At 45.7% G+C, this 25207-nt stretch overlaps 1 protein-coding gene across 3 annotated transcripts in view; it reads left to right on the top strand.

Moving 5' to 3' along the window:
* GLIS3 (GLIS family zinc finger 3) overlaps positions 1-25207 on the top strand; it is a 547841-nt gene that overhangs the window by 92974 nt on the left and 429660 nt on the right. The window contains exons 1-2 of one of the 3 annotated variants that reach the window (XM_047831212.1): positions 7384-7517; positions 20582-21068. The exons of 1 other annotated variant lie outside the window; for it this stretch is intronic. In XM_047831212.1, the coding sequence (XP_047687168.1) occupies positions 20681-21068 (388 nt within the window). In that variant the 5' untranslated portion in view covers positions 7384-7517; positions 20582-20680. Of the gene's footprint in view, positions 1-7383; positions 7518-9602; positions 9665-20581; positions 21069-25207 lie in introns of those variants that run through there. One more of the 3 variants, XM_047831213.1, reaches the window with a different exon arrangement.

The following is a 25207-nucleotide window of genomic DNA, read 5'->3' as shown; positions in this document are numbered from 1 at the left end:
CCTCCAGAGGTTGACCAGCTGGTCTGAAAGGGGGCATTGTGTAATTACTGGGGAAGTGGAATGTTTCTCGTTTAATATTATACTGACCAAATGGTAGGAGGATCTTGAAAAGAACATGAGCCGTCATGTTAATTTTTTTAAATTACCAGGCTAAAATGGTATCACAAAAACTATTTATGACAGGTAGCGAGCCCCTTTAAGTTTGTCTTGCTTGTCTTTGCATCCTCTGTGGTACCGTGAACACCTCGGTTGCTTCTGGAAGTTGTTGGCAGCTATTTGTTTGAAAAAAATAAAAGGGATCTGCTGGCTCCCACAAATGAAACCGTGCAGAGGTCAGAGATGGAGATCAGGTAGGGTTCCATCGGAGCTCTGGGTCTGTTTTCCGCTACCTTCTTCACCCTGCCCTCACAAAGTATCACCTTCCTTGGCAGGCTGAGAGGAAAATAGCTTCGTTTCTGTTTCTCCACAACCCATAGAAGAGGAGAGCCCCTTTCCAGTGGCTCCCTAGAAAGAGGAGAAGCCACATTCCTCAGAAGCTACCAAAGAACTTTCCTCTCCTGAGAATGTCTCATTGGCCCAGACTGGGTCATCCGCCCATCACTGAACCCACCCCTGCAGCCAGGACTTTCTTCTTCCCATCGTATTGGCTCAAATTAGGAACCAGTCTCTGTCCAGGGGAATGCCTGATTGGCTTAGGTCTGAATTTATGAGCCGTACAGTTTGGCCAGCGGGGAGAGATTTCTCTCAGAGTCGTGAAGCCCGTTCCTGGAGCCGGGTCTAGGGGAGTTCCTGTGCTGCGTCCTCTATCAGGAGAGGAAGCCCCCGACTGGGGGTGCATGCTGGCCAGTAGCGCAATTCCCAGTCAGTCTGTGCAGGAACTCAGGGAGCAGAACCAAGGTCCTCAGTGGTTCGGGAACCAGCCCACGCTCTCCCAGGAAGGGGTAGAGTTAGCATTTCTGGGCTCGCTGATTCCAGAGTCCACCCCCCTTCCGGCACACCACCCTGCCTGAGTGAGTGAACCGTCTGGTGGGAGCGGGCGCCCCGCACCGGAAGAATAGTAGCTTAATGGTTATCGCCCTGAAGCCTGGGCATTCCCCTAGGAGCCGGGTGACGCCGGAAGGGTAGGTCACCCCCCAGTCTCTGCCTCTGTTTCCTCATTTGCACAATGGAAATTGTGCTGCATCGTACCTCACTGGGGTGTGGTGAGGGTCAGGGAAGGAATGCAGACAATGAACTTGGAACCTCGGTCCGGCCTGAAGGGAGTCGGGACCTTACCCAGGGCAGGTCTCCTTAGATGCTGCTGCTCATTTGTCTGGTGGGCGGTGACACGGACTCGTCCCTCCTCTCCAGCGGCAAAAGGAAGTGTGGATGGGTGTGAAAGCCCCCTGAGTACTTCAGGGTCACGGGGACTTAGACCTTGTAGAAAATTTCCGAGTGCCTTGAGACTCCCTTGCGGGTAGGTGTGTGCAGAACCTGAGGTGAGTTGGGGAGGAGTTTGAAAAGCCACCAAATCAGTTTTTTTGTAGAGCTTAATTCTGTCCTCAACTTACTCCCAGTCCTCGCTTATGCTAATGATGTCCCACCGCTGTCTTGCCTTCTTGGCCTCCTCTTGTTTTGAAACCATCCGTCTTCCTCTCTGCACCCTCATTCCATGCTTTCCCTCTTTTTTTTCTCCACAGAATTTAGTACATAATATATTTTTTTCCCTTTGGCAGAATTCAGGGTGTGATGCAAATGACCTGGTTTGGAGGCACGAAGGAGGTGTGGGGTGTCAGCTGGGGAAGGATCATTGGGGCAGTGCAGGGGGGGGGCTCACCCCCCTGATTTGTAAGCATTGCTTACCCAGCGAGTTTTCTTTCCCAAGAAGAAGCTTCAGTTGACAATGAAGAGCCTTGGGGCACAGAAAGAGAATGACAGGTGTTTAGACTCTCCTGGAGTATTGGAATGATCACATGGATGCTCCAAGACAATTGTCAGTGCTGTCCACCAACTCTCAAGGTAGAAAAAGCCATTCTTTTGCTTCCTCATTCATTCATTCATTCATTCATTCATTCATTCATTCACTCATGCATGCATACATTCCCTTAGCATTAATTACTTACTAGTGCTCACCAGTATTGCTTGGCCATGAAAGGCTTATGAAGAAATGTAAATTCTACCTGTTAGAAGGCACTTAGAGAAGGCAGGTTATGCATAGATAGCATTACGATGAGGTAATTAATTTTATATTATGTATCATATAGAAGTGGCCAGTGTGGATTTAAGTGGTAAAGAGTAGGAAACTGGCTGCCTGTGGAGTATTGTGTATGTCTACAAACTTTATTTAAAAAGATTTTCTAATGTTTTTATTTATTTTTAAGAGAGAGACAGAGAGTGAGCAGAGGAGGGGCAGAGAGAGAGGGAGACACAGAATATGAAGCAGGCTCCAGGCTCTGAGCCTGATGTGGGGCTCGAGCCTACTAACTGTGAGATCATGACCTGAGCAGAAGTCAGACACTTATCTGACTGAGCCGCCCAGGTGCCCCTTTATTCTTTATTTTGGTAAGCTCTTTGTTGATAGATGTTAGCAGTATGTCAAGAAATATCCTGTCAACCTTTGCAGAACATTAGATGCATCTGAATCAGGTTTGTATAAAATAGGAAGAAAAATTTTACCAATTAAAAAAAGAGGAAGAGACGGGGCGCCTGGGTGGCGCAGTCGGTTAAGCGTCCGACTTCAGCCAGGTCACGATCTCACGGTCCGGGAGTTCGAGCCCCGCGTCGGGCTCTGGGCTGATGGCTCAGAGCCTGGAGCCTGTTTCCAATCTTGTCTCCCTCTCTCTCTGCCCCTCCCCTGTTCATGCTCTGTCTCTCTCTGTCCCAAAAATAAATAAACGTTGAAAAAAAAAAAATTTAAAAAAAAAAAAAAAAAAGAGGAAGAGGGACTATATGTTGAAAATAATTCATTTGGTCAGTCGCATGTGGAGTGATACATTTTAGACTCTGATTTACAGTTTTGAACTTAGAAAGGAAAAGAGGTATGATGCCATGAATGTGATGGGTGTAAATAATAATTTCCAAACATCGCATCGCTGTTGTGGAAGCAGGAGAGTCTGGGCTGACTGCACTCGTGGCAGAATTAGTAGAAAGATCAATTTAACAGTTTCATTAGGGTATCGAGCACTGATAGCATTCCGCTGTCTGTACTGTTCGCTTAGGAAGGTAAAATGGAAATTTTCCATCTGACACATTTATTTCCCCTCTTTAAGTTGGCAAACGCTGACTTTTTCCACTGCTTTTCTACATAACTGGACTCTTGCCAGCTCCCGTGTGTGTGTGTGTGTGTGTGTGTGTGTGTGTGTGTGTGTGTTAATAGCTAGGCATACTGTCACTGGGGCTGTTAGCTCAGCTTATCTGCCTTTGGGGGTTAAAGCTTGTTTCTCTCTATAGACACTTTACAGGAGTAGAAGTCTGATCATAGTTCTTTGCAAGTTTGTAAATGGTTTGCTGTCAGATCGCTCAGACCGACACAAACAACAGTTCTCCTGAAGGTTTGCAGTTGTTAGGATGTTCCCTCCGAGAGTCCACTGTGTTCCACTACTGTAGCTGTGAGATGGTGAATGTTCCTATTTTGTACTCCTGCTTGGTGTGAGCAGATACACGGGATCTTTTGTGTCTCTCTGACGCTGGTTCTTCCACTTGCAACAGTCTTCTTTGCTTATTAATTCTCTATCCCTTCCTTTTTTTTTTTTAATGTTTATCCATTTTTGAGAGAGAAAGCATGAGCAGTGGAGGGGCAGAGAGGGAGGGGGACACAGGGTCGGAAGCGGGCTCTGAGCTGAGAGCAGTGAACTTGATGCAGGGCTCGAACTCAAGAACCGTGAGGTCATGACCTGAGCCGTAAGTTCAACTGACTGAGCCACCCAGGTGCCCCTCCTTTAAGGTCCGGCTGAAACAGCCAAGCTACTGCCTGTGGCATGGAATAGGAAGTTATTCCTGGTCCTCCACACTTAACTGCACTTCTCTGACATCGATCACAAGATGCCTTACACTTTGTACACGTGCAGTGTTTCTTGCACACATTCATAGAGTTGGCACTATTATTTTGCAGGATGGCATTGTTGTCAGGGCTTGGGGCTTCACGACTGCTGCACCTGGCGCTGCCTCTCACTCTGAGTGTTTCCCGAGCTCCAGCTTCGTGGCTTCAGCTGGGAGACTACTAGTGCCAATCCCACGTGATTGCCACGATGAAGTGCGGTGGGCGGGGCCGTCATTTCTTGAGGCTTTGCTGTATCCCCAGCACTGGGCAAAATGCTTCATGTGACATCTTCCCTTGCACAATGCTTCCAAGTGTTCATTCCTTTACCGCCCCCCCTCCCCCCGGCCCCCACCATCCTGGGACAGAGTGCTCACTGAATATTTCTCAAATGAATGAGAACTGGACTGGAGCTGGCAGCAGGGTTCTGTCTGCTGAGTCAGCTGCCCTGAGTCAGCAGTTGAGAGATACATACAAGCTTGTACGTATCTAGATCTAACAATCTAGTTGGAAGATACCAACTAGATTGTAGTTCCCAGCTCTGGCTGGAAGGGCGTGATGCCTGACCCATGATTGAGAGCTTATTGGGGAAGGGAGAGGGTGTCATAACTGCACTACACTATTTCCTTTCCCACCATTTCTTACTCTCCCCTCCCCCTGCCCCTGCTGACCAATTTAGTCTAGAAGAGGTGCAGATCTCATTCTGAGTCACTCCAGGGCTTTATTGGGAATGCTGCATTTTTACTATATGCCATGGAACATAAGGACATTGCAGATTACATTCCTGGCCGAAAAAAAAAAAAAAAAAGAAAAAAAAAAGAAAAAAAAAGTCAAGCAATGTGCTGTACGTATTTAGTAGGAAAGGTCTTAGGAATGTTAGAGGCTCATGAAAATCCCACCTAAATAAAAAATGACATTCCCATCCCGGGGCTCTTTATAAGCGAAGAGAATTTTGGGGATCTCCAGGTTGGTGACTCAGAGCTTTCCCAATGTTTTATTTCCATGAGCCATTGATTACAGTAGGGTGTAGCACAATATTTTTCTCTTCCAGCTAAGCTGTTCCCATCAAGTGGGGGGTTTGGAAGCTTCTTCAGACCGCCAGGATACCATTTCATGCATGAAAACCATCATATTTAGAATCATGAGATGGTAGGGTTTTTGTTTTGTTTTTTGTTTTTTGTTTTGTTTTTTTTTTTTTTTTGCAGTTTCCACCCAGGCTTGTCTTGTTCCTGGGGAGCCCTCCGTACAAGAGTTGGGATGAAGAGAATTTCCCGAGACATATTAAAGGGTCAGTGTCCCCATGGTGCTCTGTGCCTGAAGGCTGGAGTTAATGAGGAAGAGTTTTTTTGGTGAATGTCAGGCATGTTGCAAGAAGTAGCCACAATGGGCTAGTCAGGGCAACTTCTTCCACTGGGTTTCTTTGTTTTTGTGATGGTGCTGCATGCTTCTATTTTATGAGTCTTTTCTTGTGTGTGGTTGAACCCTTCTGTTGCCATCTTGGACTAGGATACTTGTATTTAAAAGGACATGAAGAACAGAGAGAAACTGTTACATTGACCAAATGACATATCCTAAGCACTTACAAATTTATTTCCCTCCCTCCACTTCTGCTGACAGATATTCTGGTGATTAATGTTCTGATGAGTTTGTGTCTTTAGGAGAGGGAAAAAAAATGCCTTCCCTAAAGGAAGTCTTGAAAAGCAGATCATAACGAGACCTAAGTATTGTGAAAATGGACTTTTTGTGTGTGATGTCAATATCTTGGATACAGACCCACTCTAGTAATATTCTTTCTGAAGTAAGAACGAAATGAGATTTTCATTTGAAATGAAATTGATTGACAATAAAAATTGTCAGCATTTTATTTGGTTTTCCAGGGACAGTCATTTGTGTACTTGAGGGCTTCTGTCTTGATCATTAGCATCTACTACTTGAATGTCAATTTATATTTGAGCGAAAGCCCTAGAACAGAATATGAGGACTAGTGGAATTCTCAGTGTCACCACAGAAAGGCCTAACTAGAGGGTGTTTGTACATTAAATATACCTTGCTTCCCGAGATGGAAGTCTGTGCATCTCCAGCTGTACCACTGAGGATAGTTGGCCTTCTGGGGACAACCTCTTCAGAAAAGCTGGGGTCACAGCCTAGGTGGGGTATGAAGGCGAGGGTATTGAATTCTTAAGGAGAAAGTGCCACTGTATAGATGCACTCACTGTATGCAGGGAGTGTGCCTCCATTTCTAACAGCCTGTTTTTAGAATTTTATATTCGAGTAACATTTCCATTTCTTCTCTGTTTATCCTTTACTTAGAAAAGATGCCAAGGGCGGCCTCTGTGCCTCATCTAGCCATTTTTGAAGTTGTGTTCATCGAATACTGTATATTAGAAGATACTTTTGCCATTTACCACTTTTTAAAAATTTTTTATCTCTCCATTTTACTCTTGGGGTTTTTTTTTTTTTCACTTGTTCTTTACCATTTGACATCAGATCCTGTCGAAAAGCTGACACATTTTTCATGTTAAAAAAAAAAAAAAAGCCAATTCAGCAAATAAGGCCCAAGAAGGTGGCCGAGTGCCTGGCTGCTGTACCCTGTTCTGGAGTTCCTAAACGCTCAGGCACAAGGGAGGGACAGTGTGTGTGAACGCGTGGAGAGGGAGACATAAGCTCAGCCATCGAATTGGCCAGCCTGGTGACCAGCGAGCCCGTCTCCACCCTCTTCCCTCTCCTCCCCCCCTCCCCGCCCCCCTCCCCGCCCCCCACCAGCGCTCACACTCAGGAAGCAGCTGGCCACAGGCCGGCCCTTGCGCTGATGAACACTTATCCACGCTCCTCTCAGGGCTGCCTCTCCTCCCTCACCCCCGCTCTCCGCCTCCCGCCTCCCTCCCCCTGCAGCCGTGTCCACACTGCGCCGCCCCTGCAGCCCAGTGCGCGGCGCGCAAGGGCACCAGCGCCAGGGCCATTGCCCCTCCCCCCCCCCCCCACGCTCGCCAGCAGTCGTCCAGGCTCGCACCAGCGCTCCCCCCCCCCCCCCCCCACGGAACCGCCGCCGAAAGCAATTAGCCAGCATCCCGCACCGCCCCCCAGACGCATCCCCCGGCCCGGGGCGAGGATGAGCGGGACAGGCGAGGCACAAAGTCGAAACTCAACTTTTTAAAAACATTTGCGTGTGTGTATGTCTGTGTGTGTGTGTGTGGGGGGGGGGAGAATGCGCTGATGCCGAGGGTCCAGCCACCCCCCCTCTGCCTTCTCCTCCCCCTGCTGCCGCTGCCCTCGCACACGCGCGCGCACACACACACGGCACCGGGGCCGGGTTTCCGCGCACCGTCCCCCGGCTTGGATGAGAGTTTTCGTTTCCGAAGGAGGCAGAACCCGCGGAGCGCGCTGAAGGGCTGGAGCCCCAAGTTACTCTTCGCCAGCGCTGGCCACGGCTGTCACTCACAGGCTGGCAGGGGAAGGGACCCACACGCCTGCCTGGCTTTGTTGTGGAAATCCGGGTTACCTGGTAAGTGGCTACCATAGGAACTTTGCTCGCAGGCGAGAGTCGGGAGAAACAGGCGCTTGAGAGTGCGGGGGAGTTAACGCTCCGAGATACAAACTAGGGATTAGAATTAGTTTTCCACGCGGAGCCAGTGGCGTTTGCGCGGGTTTAAGGATACGCGCACCCCGCCCCCCAGCCCCAGATTTTCGGAAAGATCTGTTGGCAGCCCTCAGTTAGTGATCAAGCCGTGTTGTTGTCAGTTGCCTAAGAGCGCCTGGTGTAGAAGACGGAGAGGAAATCCACAAGGTATTAAAGTTTCTTTAATTAGGAGGAGATTTTGTTTTTGGTTTTTCTTTTGAACAGCAGGGGCCAGAGGGCCACACAATGAAGGCAAGTTACAGGACGCGCGGCTGTGGTCCTGCACGCCACCCAGGAGTCCCCACTGAAGGGAAACTTTGGAGAAGTGAGAGTTGGTGGGGTGACGTGAGGTCCCGCGCGCGCACACACACGGGGCTGAAGCTGCCTTTTCCAGCTCCCACGTGTTTGTGAAGCTCCACCAAGGGCGTTTTTTTTGCACGCTCGCACCTCGCCCGAGACCAGGTCCCCACTGCTCTAGGAGGCCCTTCGGTTGGGGGTCCTTGAGCTTGTCGCTGGGACGGTCCCGCCACCCGCAGCCGCCAGGTCTATAACTATCACCTCCCACGCCGCAGAATGCGCAGACGTACCCAGACGCTCGCACTCCCCGCCGGCTTCGGCTTCGTCATTCCGCGTTTACACTTCTCTGGGGCCGACAGAATGTCAGCACTGTTTGGAGAATGTCTCAGTCTCGGGCACTCTGTCGTGCTCACGGCTCCCGTCCCTGTAAATGACCCTGTGTGTATTTTGCAGTCAGTCGGGGCTGCTCTCTGGAAAGCGTGAGTGAGCACCAGGTTCTCCCCTAGACACACACCTTGCCCCGAGCGACACTTCCAAGTTACTCACTGGAGCTGACAAATCACCCCGGGGACGAGGAAGTTGCCCAAGTGTCTGGAAAACTTGGCCCGGACGTATTTGTCATCCTATGGATGATTCAGTTAGGTACCTGGAGGGACACGCTTTGGGAGAAGGTTGTTTCTGGCTTCGCGGGTCGCGCCCTCGACTCGCCGGGGTGTTTGGGAGGAAAGACGCGGAAGGAGACCCGGGGGCTGGGGCACCGGTTCCGTGGGCGCTGCGGCTGGCGGGGCCCGCGGCTGCCCGGGCGTCCCAGCTCGGCCGGGAAGGGCAGCGCGCGGGTCCCCGCCGCCCGGGCTCCCCGCCGCGGGCCGGCGGCGGCGCCCTTTCGGCCCGGACTTACTCAGGACTGGGTTGCACAACAGGAAACCAGCGCGAGTTTGTTTTGTTTTGCTGCGCTAGCTCGCGGACTGGGCCGAGGGCTGGGGTCAGAGGCGGCCGGAGAGTGGCGGGGTCGCAGCAGCGCACCCCAGCCGGTCCCTGTCGCCTCCCCGCTCAGACCCGCCCCTCTGCTGGGGGAGCCTGGTGACTGGGGCCTGGGACCTGGGGCGGGAGGGCAGCCGGGGTCAGATAAGTGCTGCTCTCCTCCAGCCCTGCCCCAGGCGCGTCTCCCCGTCCGGTGGGTCCCCAGCACCTCTCCGGATCTCGCAAGTCCTCCTCCCGCCTGGAGAGGCCCCCGCCCCTCTGCTGCGTCTTCCCCACCCCTCGGCTAGGCTTCCCGGGCATCTGGGAGGCCCGGATCCCCCGGAGCATCTGAACTCGGGCCTGGGGCCTGGGGTGGAGGGTACTTCCGGAATCACGGGGAGCAGCATCTGTGGGGACGGGACTCTTGTAACTGCGGCCCCCCTTTGCAGAGAAAAGGGCTTTGCACCGTCTGGTCACGTACTTCCAGAACCTCAGTATCTCCGCGGAGTTTGGGTCGGGCTGGGTGGGGGGAGGCGTGTACCGCAGCTCCCCCCAGCGGACCAGTTCCCTTTGGGAAAAGGACCGGGGAATATCAAGTATAGACGGTGAACGCTGGAAGGGACCTTGGCGATGGATGGGGTCACCTGTGAACGGGGAAACCGAGAGCCAGAGACTCGCAGGGTTTTGTCCAGTCGCTCACAGCCGGTTGGTACCGATGCCGGACACACACTGCAGTTTCCTAGTTTCCAGCGCAGAGAGCGTTTCTTGGCCTGAAGGTGAGCTCCAGACTAATGTGAAGTCTCTGTGTCCCCACTGAAAGCTTTGATGAGTCATGATTTCTGCCTTGGGAGTCAGCCAGACATCCCTTTCCCCCTGTGTCACGTTCTCCATTAGAGCACCCTCTGTTACGCTAAGCTGGGAAGCTTTTTTTCTTTTTTTTTTTTTCTTTTGTACAAAATTGACTTGTTTGGTTTAAATCTTCCCATTTCTCCTCTTGTCCCTCCTCGGATTTTACTTCCTTGGTAATGTGTTAAACAAGTGCGTCCTGCGAAGGTTTGCGAAAGAGGATCTGCTCACAAAGGAGGCTGGGGGGAAGCTTGCAGCCACGTAGAGACAGGAGTGTGTGATGTTGTATATCATGTGTTGCAGTTGGGAACTTGCTGAAGTTTAAGGGTCACACGCGAATGCACTCCAGTTGCCATTAGTTGTCTGTGGCAGCCGGACTAGACCCTCCAGTGCCTTTGAGAGGAGTAGGGGACAGTTCTTTCCCAGTTACTTTCCAAAAACACTTTTTCTTACTGGCTGTTGAAGTCGTCATTGTTGCTCGAAGGACTTAACAGTTCTTGAGCCTGAGCACTTAAGTCCCAGTGCTGCTGTTGCTCCCTGTCTTCCTGGTTCACCGTAGGCCAGTTGGGAGAGGGCATCTTTTCTCTGATGCCTAATTCCACCCAAGTTACTTAAGGGTAGTCAGTTTGTCAGACACCGAATACCTGAGGTCTGTTGTTGGTTTGCTTGGAAGTGATCTTCATTCCAAATAAGAAAAGCAACCTTTTTTGAGGGGAGGGGGCAGGTGGGGTGGACTCCAGGGTTCACCTAGTAGGTGAAATTCCTATTGGGCCAAAATAGGCGGGGTGGGGGAGGTTAGATAACAGCAAACTAACGTTTGGTACCAGCCTTGCCTTCATTCATATGGCAGAAAGGGGTCTTTCCATTGTTTCGAAAGGGAGCTGAGTGTCCTCAGTCTTTTTTTTTTTTTCTCTGAGTATTCTTCCTTGCTATTAAATTAAATCTGAGGACAATCTTTTCACTTTGGTCCCTCGCGTATTGTAGGTAGTGATCTCTGGAGTTGGAATGTTAGTTTGTAATTCTTGCCGAATATAGATGAAGTACCTCTTGAAGAAGATAATTCAGGAAGTGGCATCCAGGCCACACTCGCTTCCCTGGAGAAGTCATTTTCTGTGTTTCTGTAATTATTCTCTGTACAGGGTATTAGAAAGAAGGTAGAAAGACAGGACTTGACTCCAACTTTTCACTTGTTTGGTTGCTTCACAGGATCCATTAAGATTGAAAATCAAATTTAAAAATAAACAAGCATGTAGGAAATCTATGCGGTAAAAAAAATGTGCTGCCTTACTCCGTCCTGGAGGATGAGGCCTATGACAGAATCTTTAAATGACTCTAACCTGTCGTTTGATAAAAGATGCCCCAGTTCCAGGTTTTTCATTTACTCCAGGCAGAGTTGACACTAAACCCATTTTTTCTTTATTGGGGTGAAATAAAATATCCATACAGAAAAGTACACGTATCTTAAGCTTGATGAAATTTCATGAGCTAAACACAACTGAGCAACTGGTGTTCAGATCAAGAAATAGAATGTTATCAACACTCCAGAAACATCTCTCACACTGCCCTCCAGTCACCGTGTTCCCTAGCCACAGCCTTGACTTCTAACAGATATATTAATTTTGCCTGTCTTTAAAAATACCTTATGTAAGTTGGATGATTCAATATGTACTCCTGGGGCTGTCTTCTTTGCTGACATAACAACGTTTTAGTCGGTCAGATAATTTGGATTTCCCTTTAAAGATGGTGGGAACAGGGATGCCTGGGTGGCTCAGGGGCGTCTGACTTCGGCTCAGGTCATGATCTCATGATCTCTCTCTCTGCCCCTCCCCTGCTCGCTCGCATGCACGCTCTCTCTCTCAAAAATAAAATAAAAACATTAAAAAAATTTTTTAAAGATGATGAGAACAGTTGAGATTGCAGAGTTAGTTGGCCAGGCATCACTTAACATGATAGAATCAAGGAAAACACTAGCAGAACAGAAGCTGTGTTTTCTGTCCCGATGAGGGCCTGATAGGGAGACCATAGACAGGAGTGCAGCATACAGCACGGAGCCAGTGCGGGGTGAGCAAGGAGAATGCGCCTTGCACCATCCATCTCCAGATGCATTTGACAATTCCTCTGTGAGGGCCACCCACCCCCCACATCAAAAGAAGTGCCTGGTCTCAGGGCCGAAATTACTGTATTTGTTTCCCAGCTTTTAGCTATGAGTTTTCATTGTTTGTGAGTAATTCCGTGAACCACGTACAATAGCGTAGTTCTAACTGTTTTACAAACAGGTACAGATATTAACAGAGGTTGGGGGAAGGCCTAAAGTGGGTATTTGGGGTGGACCTGGAGGGTATGGAGGATGTGGGTTTGGGGAAAAAGGGGACAATAGAAGTGAGGAGGGGAAGGACCACCCATGTGGACTCGAAAGCAGTAAGTAAGAACAGAGACAAGGATCCGATTATGATCCACGTTGGGAACAGGATCAGGGGATTTGTCTGGAAGACTGGAATCATGAGGGCTGTCCATAGTTGAGAGCAGACCCGAGATGGAGGAAGCCGATGGGGCCCTTCTCGTCCGATCAGATCTCCTCAAGGCCAAGAATGGGAGCAGCCGCACATTCCTTCAGGTGCAGCAAGCCTTGCGGGACTGCAGATGGGCAGGTAGGGCTACAGCACGAGGTCAGACCCCGTGCCAGGGGCCTTGATAGAGCTCAGGCTTTCTGAATAGCAGTTATTCCTCAAGTTCCGAGCCAGATCTAAGAAGTTTCCTTTCTAGGCCTGCTGAATACTATACACAGAAAGCTAACGAGATGCCAGGGCTGTGTACAAGTTCTTGTTTTTCTTGTGTGTGAAGAAATGGATTAATGTTTTCCCAACCTTTTCAGCATGACCAGTAGATTCCACTTCTTTCTGTAACTTGACTGAGTCATTCATGTTGGTTTTTTCTTTTTTTCTCTTTTCTTTCTTTGTTTCTTTTTCTTTTTCTTTTTCTTTCTCCTCCCCCCCCCTTTTTTTTTTAAATAAATATGTTGTCATGTTGGTTAAGGGACTAGTCATTGTTGCGAATGTTCATACTTCTGCAGTGATGTCAGCGAACATAATTTAACTTGTGTAAAAGTTTTGTCTACCAACACTAAAAATAGTTTTATTGGTCACTTTTAAGCAATAACTACACTGAAGGAAAGAAATCGTTCAGTGATACATGGCATGGGGGACACTTTAATATTTGGTTTAGTGAGTGATAAATTCAGTTTTACTTCTAGAATCTTCCATAAGTAGATATTTATTACTTTTTTGAAAGGATTGTGATCTTTAGCTGTGTAAATAGCTATTCACACAGACCGAGTAGTCATTTGTCCTCAAAGACTGACAAAGAATGTCTTTTTCATTTGCCAAATTTTACTACCTTTGTATCTTCTTGTATAAAGGTGGAGGTTTGTTTATGTTTTTGTTTTTAAAGAAAAAACTCCAGCCAGTTACTCTTCCTTTATATTTCTGAAGAAGCCTTTGTGTCTCAGACCATGGCCATGTCTGAGACATGTGGTGTTCACCCTTTGCAATTCAGGTAATTAATTCAGTGGTGACATCATAAGGAATGTGTTCATTTTTCCATTTCAAATTCCTCTTCATGGGATCTGATGGTTAACTGCTATTAAGAACCCGTTTGGAAAAAATCAGTTCTGAAGGGCAGTTATGTGTTAATTTAAACTTGTCCCCCTTTGGCATTGTGAGAATGAAGTTCTATTTCAGGGAAGGTCTTCCCTCTTCTACAATGAAGAAGAACTAAAATTGTGGGTCATTTTGATCCTAATTCTGTTAGTTGGTCAATCTGTTTGATGTTGATCGAATGATATTTACTGAGTCAAATACACAGTGAAAGATAGCAGTGGTAGGACAGCCTTTTATTATTTAATCCTAATGTTTTACAAAGCCAAAAATGTCAAATTTATAGATCTACTTTATATATATATGTGTATATATGTATAATTTATATTAATTAAAATAAATAATACTTATTTAATGCAGCTGTATTTTGATATTTGTTTTACTTTGGCTATTCAGCTCTATCTATACCTGTAGGTTTTTCTCTTTGTAGATGCCTGGGCAGGCAGATAGTCTAAATGCTTTTATAACAGTGGCTTTTATGCCTTTTTGACTGTAATGCACAATAAACTACATTTTTCTCATCTTACCCAGAATACACTATATGCATTAAGATCTACAGACACGTATACCCACAAGTAAACTGAAGTAAAACAGTACTTAACCATTAATACATCTGATGTACTCTGATAGTTTCTCTTTTATTCTAGTCAGTTCTGTTTCATTACAAAACACTTTCAGTATTGAATAATTGATTGCAGGGCCTACTATCAGTCTGCCACCAGTTTGAAAAACGCTGCTTTAGAAACTTTAGTGCTTTGTTAAACTTACGGCCACGGCATGGTTACCTTCCTGAACATAACCTATGTTTGTCTTAAAAAATCCTTTTGCTTCCAAGTTCATTCTCATTTTGTGTGATTTCTTACAGTCCTAATTATTTCCTTCTCCCTTGCCATTTGTGGTAGGGCCACAGATTTCTAGAACTTTTCCTACTCCTTGACGAGTTCGTGATTGAGGCAAGGTAAATGAAACATTTGTAGGTAATTACTACTAAAAGTAGTGACATTTAGTGAGCTTGGGGTGTATGAGAGTTATATAGATGGATTGAAGTATGGAGCGGGGATTCTAAGAGAGGTTACTGAACTTTTAATGTTGCCTTCCAGTAGTGTTTTCCTGAAGGTTCTGAATGTCTTTCGGTAATCTGTAATTATTGGTTTTATGTGGAAGGTTCTCAATTCTGCTTTGATTTTTAGGTTAGGATTGACTAACTTAGAGAATAAATTTCTGAATTGGACTTGATCATTTCTTTTTCTCCTATGTCCGTCCTCCTTCCCCCCTTTCTCTTACCTTTGTCTGTATTTACTACCTGCATTTTGAATCTCCTAGCTGTTAATTTAAATTTAAAAGGGTACTGCCAGATATTTTACACCATACTTAGGGAAGATGATGTTCATTGAGGAGATTTTTACAACATAGAAAAATAGAAAAATTAGAATATGTGTATTTCTAGATAGGTAAGGGTTGAAATGAATCCAAAGATAAGACAGTCAGGGGTCCTATTAGATGAGATCCATAATGTTCATTATATTGTCTTTTCTGAGTGGTCTTGAATGACAGAAAGGTCTTGAATCTCTGGAGGGAACAGTAGTTTATCTTCATATTTTTTAAGTGATAGAACTCAGTGCTTCACTGCTTTGATTTTTTTAGATTGTATCTTATTGGTGATTCTATTGCTTGAGTAATATCTGTACATCGTAGTGTTCAGAATAAATATGTTAATATTCTTAGCATTACCAACATCAGACCTTGGCATTGCCTGCACGACTGTGTGCTCTACATGTGGTGGTTACGAGGTGTAACCTCCCTGAGTTTGTGTTTCACGTCTCACTGATGTGGAAACATCCCCCTCTGTTCCTGTGTAACTTCTGTTGTGAAGTCTGTGAATCTGTCGGTCTCACTGAATAAAGTTATAAAACCACAGAAATGGTCAACCCTCCCTTGTTGTGGGTTACTTTATCATAATTCAGTACCCTCCCTTCCAATTTAGAGAAACGATATTGTACACATCCAAGGCATTTCCTCTATAATATCCTCCAGGTACACGGGCACATGTTTGCACTCTCCTCTCGTTAAAATTGGAGACAAGAATAATTTTGATTTATTGGTTTCATCTAATATAGCTGTGTTTATATTGTTGCCAATAAAATGACTTACACGATTGGTTTTTGTTTATACAGTCTTTTCTGAGGAGTCAGTCACCTGTGTTAGGACAAGGTACATTCTGCTTATTAAAATGAACTCCTGGGATCTAAGAACATTCAGCTCTATCTGTCCTTGATTGAATTGCAAAATGTGCTTCACACCGCAGCCGTGCATGAGAATAACTTATATTATCTGTCAATAGGCTTTTCATTTCTATATTCTTCAGGCTACAAACGCTGTAACCGGAGAAGCGCAGGGGAATAGCTCGGGTCTATTAATGATCAAGGCAGAGACGTTGAAAAAGCAGTTAATGAAATTATACAATCATTAACCTGAAGGGAAAAGAATAAAAAGAATCAATAAAACCTCTATTTTAGATGGCTTAGATGTATATAAAGAAACCAATTCAGGAGCAGTTTGTTTGCTGACATTATTTTGTGCCTCATTATCAGGTTTTCTGTGTGGGGTAAGAATAACGCTTGTGGCATAAGGAATGGAAAATGTAACAAAGGCTAAATGTAGCCTAAGGAAATGAAATGATGTATGAAAATTAATAATTAACTGGCTCATCAGATGAATTATGACTCTAGATGAGTTTATTAATGATATTTACTAAGAAAGAGCTCTTGGCTGTAAATAGGCATTATGGAACTCATGTTTTTGGAATACTCTTGAATGGATGAGTTAACATTGCTTTTCATTTGTTGAATCTTTTAATCTGTGAGCCGCAGTGCCTAGAGTCTTGGGTAGAAGGTAGAGTCATGATTTTGTATTTTGATCAAAGTCATAGCTTTTCCAGAAAACTAGTGAAATCATTAAATGGTTTTGTGGCTGAGTTTCCTTAGCAGTTAAGTAATTTCCTTTTAGACCTGACTTAAAGGAGGATGTTTTAGGAGTTTGAAAGTGGTCAAAGGAAGAATATATTAACTCACATTGACTCATTTGACAAAATGAACATTTTTATTATTTGAACCGATGGAGTATTAAAAACTCTAAATGTATCAATATGTCAGATTCAGAATACCATAAATTTGTACTTTTGGATGTTCCTTGCTTTTCCTTTCTCTTCTTTTTTTTTTTTTTCTGTTGATACCTTGGGGAAAGGTACTGGATAGAGGATGAAAGAAGTAATTCTGGGAAACTTGAGTAAGTTTTTAAATAGAAGGATGCTCTACCAGTGGAATCCTACCACTTAGATTTTGATACTGATGAGTTATGATTTCACTTTTCGTCAAAGCGTAGGCAAACTTAATCCGGATACCATTTTTCAAGGTTGTCTTTTAAGTGTTGTCTTTCGGCACACTGCTGGCGTGCGAGCCTCCTACCAGCTCTTGCTTTGATGGAGTGGATGGAGATTATTATTTTTGCTTCCATGTTTACCCTGTCCCCTTGATTTAAACGTCATAAATCTACATATTTATCCTTGATCTCTGTAAGTGGGTATTTTCTTTTAAAGTTTATTTATTTTGAGAGAGACAGAGAGAGAGCACAAGCAGGACAGGGGCAGAGAGGGGGACAGAAGATCCGAAGTGGGCTCTGGGCTCTGTGCTGACAGCAGAGAGCCAGATGTGGGGCTCTAACTCATGAACCATGAGATCATGGCCTGAGCCCAAGTTGGATGCTTAACCAACTGAGTCACCCAAGCGCCCCATCAGTAGGTATGTTGGATCATCTTCCTTATCTTAATTATTTTGAAGATCAGAATTTCAAGAGACCTCAGTGATTATGACCAACTTCCTTATTTTATGGACGAAAGCTCTGAGTCCAAAGAAGTTATAAATGATGTGCCACAGGTAGAACTCTGGTGTCCTGCCTTCTAATTGAGTGCTTTTTTCCCCCCCCCACTCTGACTCAATGAGGAAGCGTCTTTCTTAAAAGTTAGCAGTTCATTCCTTTTTTGTTACCAAGTGGGCCTAGGATTATAAATGAACATATGGCCTAGCTAAAAAGTATATAAAGTTTTATGGTATCAGTAGATAAAATTGATTTTTAAATTCTGGTCTCTAATGCTTGAAAAATCTGTTGGCATAATTAATGTGAAAACTGGATTATTAAGCATATTTTCACATACAGTTTATTTTTGACTTGAGGCTGGTTTTCTCAGCTCATAAGCCACTGCCCCACTGGCGTTTCTTTATGGTATCAACCGCTTTACTTTCTAGCTGTTGCTTTTCTGGTAATAAAATTTAAGTGCATTTTTTGTTATTGTTGTTACTTCCAACCTAAAGTGATTTAAAACAGGGGCACAGTTTATAAATAAAATAAAATGAAAGTCCAGGTTGACAGGCAAGTATGAGTGTCTGATACTTAATTAACTTCTTAATGCTTTATTTTTCCTGCACACTGACCTTTTTGATGATCTGACCCAATACTAAGTACCTACTTACGTGTTTTTATTCAGATATTTGATGAGAATTTCTGCTTGCATGTGATATTGCTGCCAAAGAAATGACTCCTTTATTTTTAAAAACCTGGAAATGGGCATAGTCTGCAAATCTTCAGACACTGGTCACATGGACTCATAGTGACTCATAATGCCAGTCATGTTGGATGATTCTGTATTTTCAACAAATTGCCGATACAACATATGTATACTTTTATTTGTTTATTTAGGTTCGTAGTGAATGAGGGCTCTCTTCTGCAGGGTTCAGAGTACTCAGAAAACACTACTTTTTAAAATATTTTTTTAATGTTTTTTATTTATTTTTGAGACAGAGAGAGACAGAGCATGAGCAGGGGAGGGGCAGAGAGTAGAGGGAGACACAGAATCCGAAGCAGGCTCCGTGCTCTGAGATATCAGCACAGAGCCCGATGCGGGGCTTGAACTCACGGACCGCGAGATCGTGACCTGAGCCGAAGTCGGACGCTTAACCGACTGAGCCACCCAGGCGCCCCCGGAAAACACTACTTTATGAATTAGTGGAGAATAGATGGCAAATATTCTCTGGCAAAGCACAGAGACATCAAATGACTCTTGCTCATAATCAACCCAGGAATCAATAGACAGGAAGATAATATACTGGAGTTCTTTTTAAATGGACACAGCAGAAAACGCATTAGAAGTTTTCCAACGTGAAAAACCAGCATCTTACAACCAGTTTGATACCAGGGTTCATTTCTTATTGTTCCATAAAACAACTCAAATGATAAGGTTTGGGTAAGCTGGATTTACTTGTCCATTCTTGGGGACTGTAATGGAGGGAAGGGCGGGAGTTAGATATCAGAGTATTTCTCAAGAATGCTTGGCTTGGTAGTATGAAATGTGACAGAATTCTTTTTTTCTAATGTTTATTTTTGAGAGAGAGAGAGAGAGAGAGAGAGAGAGGATCCCAAGCAGGCTCCACACTGTCAGCACAGAGCCTGATGCGGGGCTTGATCTCTTGAACTGTGAGATCACGACCTGAGCTGAAATGAAGAGTTGGACACTTAACAACTGAGCCACCTGGGTGCCTTAGACTAATAGAATTCTTTTTTTTTCCCCAATACTTATTTTTTGAGAGAGAGAAATGCACATGTGCGAGGGGCAGAGAGAGGGGTGACAGAAGATGGGAAGTGGGCTCTGAGCTGTCAGCACAGAGCCCAATGTAGTGCTCAAACCCACCAACCATAAGATCATGACCTGAGCTGAAGTCGGACGCTTAACCGACTGAGCCACCCTGGCATCCCTGGAATTCTTCATAAGGTAGAGAATTGGTAAGGATGAGGAAAACTTTCCAAATGTTGTGTTGTTAATAATTTTTGAAGTTTTTCAACATATGGGAACACATAATTCTGAGGGCACAGCGAGTGCTTGACTTGAAAATCAAATATTTTTGCTTTCCTAAAAGGATCAAAGAAACAAAAACTCTTTGTAGAGAGTTTTCTCTATGTGATGTTCTGCCCTTGATGACCGATGGAGCCACTCATTTAGGATTTGGTTGGAAATACTTGTCTAAGACACTGAGTGGGTCGTATAGAAAAAGCAGGAATCATCCAGTTGAGAATATCTGACCACTGCTGCTTTGCACTCAGTCCTGTTTCCTGCATTTGTTCAGCTTTGGCTTCTTTTCATGACTATCCTGTCTGTGGAAAAGAATGCGGATTGTGACTGTGTCTGTCACTCATTTGGAGTAGTGACACTTAATCACCTCATTGAGTCTGTGTACGTTTCAGAGGGCTGTTACAGATCAAGTCAAGGAATGGCCTTTTCTAAAGATTCGTAAGCAGAGAGTACTGACCTTATGATGCACAGATGCATAATGACGTCCTGTGGTCTTATCAGTCCTTGGTTCTCTCTTTGCTGCTTGAGGAAAGGGGTGGTGAATGGCTGATTTACTGTATGTGGAGTATGGTGGACATACTTACCGTTAGAAGGGCTCTTCTTTTGTTATGCTTTCCATAAAGTGTTTTGCACAGACTTTTTCCTTTTCTAGGGCCTTCATAGAAGGTGAGAGTATGGTGATGTCGATTCTTTTGCCATCCCCGTAGCTCAGAATCATCATGTTGCTGTGTTTGGATATATGGGCATATGACATCTTTGCGAGAATCCCAGGCCCGTATTTTTATCTTTTGTAAATCCAGGGACTGTGAAAAATTTGCTCTTACAGTAAAAATCAGAGGTGGTTTGACATCCTTTTCAGAGGCCATATCTTTGGTTTGTTTCCTGGAAACATTGAAGCATTGGTCTCATAGCTCACGAGGTGATGCTTTGGGTTTCCTAAGACTCACTGTAGCAGAAGTGAACTAGGATGGTCAGATCCTCTGGGGAGCAAAATAAGTTTCATCCTGCAAGCTGGCACCAGTTGATTGGTTGTAGTTGCCAAGAGCCCTGTATTGAGAAGGGCTCAGTGGTAAACACAACAATGCAGTGATCCATAACCCATGTCTACCGTGAATGCAGGAAGGGAGAGTGCCTGCCAATGAACCATGTATTTGATGACCCTGCCTTGCATAAAAGGCTGTTTTGCTAAGACTGCTTCTTTTCCTCCTTATGTGAATGCTACACAGGTGGAAAATTCACTGTGACTTATTTTCATTTTTACCTTTAAAAATGCCTGCATTTATTTTTTTAAACAGGCTAATAACCCACACCATGGATAACTTATTGGACTTTGCCTGAAAGGACTCATTAGTTCCATTGGATACTTGACCATCCTGGCCACGGGTTTTTTCAGAATGAATGGAAGGTCATGCAGCATGAGTCTCCACCGGACATCAGGAAGCCCGCAGGGGCCTGGGATGGTCAGTGGCCAACACATTCCTCCCATCCGAGCCCACTCTGGGACTCCTGGCCCCTCGTCCTGTGGCAGCACGTTGAGCTCTGCCATCGGAAGCCTTGCTAACAGCCTGCATCTCAAGATGCCCTCGGGAGGAGGGCTGGCTCCTCAGAGCTGCATGGCCGAGAGTCCCCTCCGTCTGCCCGCCTTGAGCCCCCGGAGACAAGTGCTCACCAATGGGAAGCCACGATTCCAGGTCACCCAGGCTGGAGGCATGTCAGGGCCACACACTTTAAAGCCAAAGCATCAGGAGTTTGGAAGTCCTTTTCCTCCAAATCCTGGGAAAGGTAGGATTGTCTTTCTGGGATCTTTTACAAGTGGAAACTAGTTTTTTCTCCCCCTGGTTCCTCCTCTGCCAGCAAATCATATGGAAACATAGGTGATTGAGTGTCAGGGTCAGAGCTGATGGTCTCACAGTAGGTAGCTTACTTGGCCAGGGGGTGGGTGTGGATGTGCGTGTGAGGGTGCGGAGGCCACAGTGGCAAACGTGACACCTTGTGGGACCGTGAAGCAGAGTGGAAGGCGAGACAGATCAGGAACACGGATGAGGGTGGGTGGGCGGTGGAAGGTGGAAGGGTGACTTGAGAGAAATCCCGCCCTCTGGATACACAAAGGGGCTGGATGCCGAAGGCCGTGGAAGGTTGGGGGGGGGGGCGGCCAGAAGGGTCATTGTGCTAGTTGGGTGTCAGAAGACAGGTTTGGAAAGAAAAGGATAAAAGAGGAGAGATTTTAATAGCCAATAAAGTGAAGAATTAGTACATAGAAATGATAAAAAATTATTCCTAGAGCAGAACCCGTACGTTTTGTAACAAAGCTGGTGACAAGAGTGAAGAAAGCTAGAAGAGAAAGCGAAGGGGTATGTGTTGGGGCCTGTGGAGAACTGGAAAACTGGGTTAATTGAAACGCGGAGAGAATATGCTCTTAATTCAGCAGTATTTGGTTAATGTGCATTCGAAATGAAAGAATAATTGTTGGAGAACAGCAGATTATTTGAATGAAACACTCTCTCTAGAAACCGGTGTTGACTTAATGAGTTATATTGCAAATGAGATGTGTATTTGGGCTAGAAAGAGAAAGACCGCGTATCTCCTGTGAACTACAGCTTTGTTATGTAAAATAGCACAATTATCTGTTCCTTTAGGTATTTTTAGCATTTGGTTTTAAATGTTTATATTTAAAGTGTTTGCACTACGAAAGGGAATTGCTAGCAGCCCAAGTGGCCATTCACCCACTTAACTGATAGCTCACCCAGTTAGGGTGAATAATTATTTGTATCAGGCAAATAACCAAAAAGTTGTTTTAGTGTCTCCGTACTCCTCCCCATGGTATAAATGGGTCGATTAAGGAAAAGCCTGAAACATGTATGTCGCTTTTTTCCTATTTATTTATTTATTTATTTATTTATTTATTTATTGGTTTAGGGTTGGTTTGAGGTTGTTTTGTTTCTTACACCTGCTGATGTTTAGTACGAGTATAGGAAACACTTCTCCTGGGTCTGCATCCAAACCCCATTGTTGTCAGGGTGCTGTGTCCCTGGTGTGACAAGCTATGTTCCTTGATGTCAAGCTCACGTGCTTGGGTTTTCAGGGGCCGAGACCTAGTAAAATCTTTCAGCCCCTGCTGGTCTAGTATGCCGTAGCTTGCTTTCGTCTATACTTGTGTTGAAAGCCTGACTGGCGACGATAGTCGAAGTCTCCCAATATGTCGAAGACTTCCAATATGCGATCTCAGTTACTCCCCACGATGGCCCTGAGTCGGACGCTACTGTTAATTGACTGATACAGGAACTAAGGTCTAGGAAGTAGAAGTGACTTCAGCATTGCCAGCTGGTCAGGAGTTTGGGGATGTTACTTTGATGGTGACCAGAAGTGGTTATAAGTGTACTCGTGGTTTAGGAAAAATGCTTCAAGTAATCCAGGGACAGTGAACTCTCAGGGTTAATACATCCTGGAACTCAGGTAAAATGTAAGCATTAGTTTACCTGCCTCCCTCCCCCCCCCCGCCCCCCGCCCCCAAGTCTCCTCTTTTTAACTTTCTGGCTCCTTGCACAGCTTCTGAGCTTGTGGCATCTGTTTTGGATGTGCATGGATGGGGTGTGCATGAGCATGGGCCAGGGGTTGAGGACAGCCGTGTTACCATCCTTTCTGGCCTCGGTAGCTTGGCCACTCTAGATGGTGCCAGCGGTGGCTGAATGTGTCTCTTTCAGATCTCAGTTGACAGTTCCTAAACTAAGCCAATAACTGGTTGAAGATGGTGTCCTGGACCGTTTGAACTCCATCCAATCGTTTACTCAACAGAGAATTATTGAGCATGTACTATAGGTGAGCCACTGTCCTAGGGTTACAGTAGCCAGTGGGACACAGTCCGGCCCTCAAGGAGTTAGGAGAATTCAGACAAATGAATGGGCAGTTAAAGCACAATTCGGGCTCTGGTAGCGATACACTGAGGGCACTAGGGCCACATTTGGAGGGTTCCCAGCCTGTGCTCGATGAGTGGATTTGGAAGGAGAGTAGGATATCTGGGTGGAACCTGAAAGATAAGTAGCTAGCCTTGCAGGCATGCAGATTGTATGTGGTGTGTGTGTGCACGCGTGTGTGCGTCTGTGCACATGTGTAGGTATGTGTGCGAGGGATGCCGTCCGGAACCTATTCTGGATAGAGAGACAAACACTCTCAAACCCTGGAGAGAGAGATCATGGTGCATTTCATTAACTTCTGCCTGATTCTACCCTGGGGAGTGTACAGACTGTGGTAGGAGACGAGACTGGGACAGGAATAAGCAGAGGCCAGATAAAGGTTATGAATGGTGTGTCGAGGAGTTTGGATCTACCTTGACCCTCTGTGAGTTGCGGAAGGGTTTTAGCCCTGGGGATGATGTGATGGAATGGTGTGATAAACTTGACGTCGACATCTCTCCCGGGATTTGTCATCGCTTTCTTATGCGTTGTTGACATTGTCATGACCCAGACAGAGAGGTACCAAAGAGCCTGTGACTCTGTGGGTATATTAGTTAGGGGGTTCTCTAGCAAAATAGATCGTATAGGAAATATATCTCTGCCTGTGTCTGTACCTGTACCTGTATCTGAATAGAGTGTGGAGGCTGACCGTTGCCAAGAAATGGAAGACGAGTCAGCAAGCTGAAGACCCGGGAAAGCTGATGGCTGGCGTAGCCCCTTTCTGAAGGCCAGCAGGTGGGAAACACACTCACGAAGAACCAACGTTTCAGTTTGAGTCCAAAGGCAGGAAAAGATGCTGACGTCCCGGTGTGAAGGCAGTCATTCAGGGAAGAGTTCTCTCTTGCCTGGTGGAAAGTCAGCCTTTTATTCCCTTCAGACCTTCAACTGATTGGGGAGGTCTATCCGCATTAGGAAGAACAATCTCTTTTACTCAGTCCGCTGATTTAAATGTACGTCGCATCCGAAAACACTCACAGGAGCACCCATAATGATATCTGACCAAATATCCGGGCCCCTCATGACCCGCTGAAGTTGACGTAAAACTGTCACAGTGGGGTACCATTACTTTGGGGCCAAGTGCCCTTTACAGGGTGGCTAAGAAAACACACTTTCTAGGCCTTGAGAGTGACTATACCATCTCTCAGGAATCCAGCAGAACTTCGTACAGAAAATACGTTCTCTAAGGATTGCCACACAAACACATACCTGACTCCAAGCCGTATCTAGTGGGAGCCTTGTAAGAAATAGAAACTTAATTGTAGTGTTTATGTTACTTAAGGAGTAAGTTCCACTCAACCGAAGACTCACGTAACAGTGGCTTTCCCATCACAGAGCATGGTTCTCGGGTCGTGTGCCAAGGGCCCTGGAGCACCCAGCAAACTCGGGGAGCCGTGGGGTATGTTTACTCTTGAGGGAAACAGAGAAGATGTGGCGTCCTTTGGACACCAGGCAAACCGCTAGCTTGAGGAGGTTCAGACTTTGAACACTAGATTGCCCGTGCTGTTTCTAGTGGTGTCAAAGCTTTGCAAAGCTACCCTTTCAGTAGTTGTGATGACAGAGCCGGCGCTTGGTGGGCCAAAAGGTGGGAGCAGCCCAAGTGGAGGCGAATGAATGGATAAACAGTACGTTATGTCTCATGCACACAACGGAATATTCTTCAGCCTTAAAAAGGAAGGAAATTCTGACACCCAGTACAACATGGATGAACCTTGAAGACACGATGCTGAGTGACTCATGCCAGGCACAAAAAGACAGATGCTATATAGCTGTTCTTATACGAGGTTCCTAGGAGAGTGAAATCACAGAGACAGAAAGTAGACTGGTGGTGGCTGTGGACTGGAGGGAGGGGCAATGGGGAGTTGTGGAGATGCACGCTGATGCTTGCACAGCAGTGTGAATGCACTAAATATACCCTTAAAAAATGGTTAAGGGGCTCCTGGGTGGCCCAGTTAAGTGTCCGACTTCAGCTCA

The sequence above is a fragment of the Prionailurus viverrinus genome, chromosome D4, assembly GCF_022837055.1.
Source record: "Prionailurus viverrinus isolate Anna chromosome D4, UM_Priviv_1.0, whole genome shotgun sequence".
NCBI lineage: Eukaryota > Metazoa > Chordata > Mammalia > Carnivora > Felidae > Prionailurus > Prionailurus viverrinus.
Note: the sequence above shows the minus strand (reverse complement) of the source record. Positions and strands in the feature narration are given on the sequence as shown.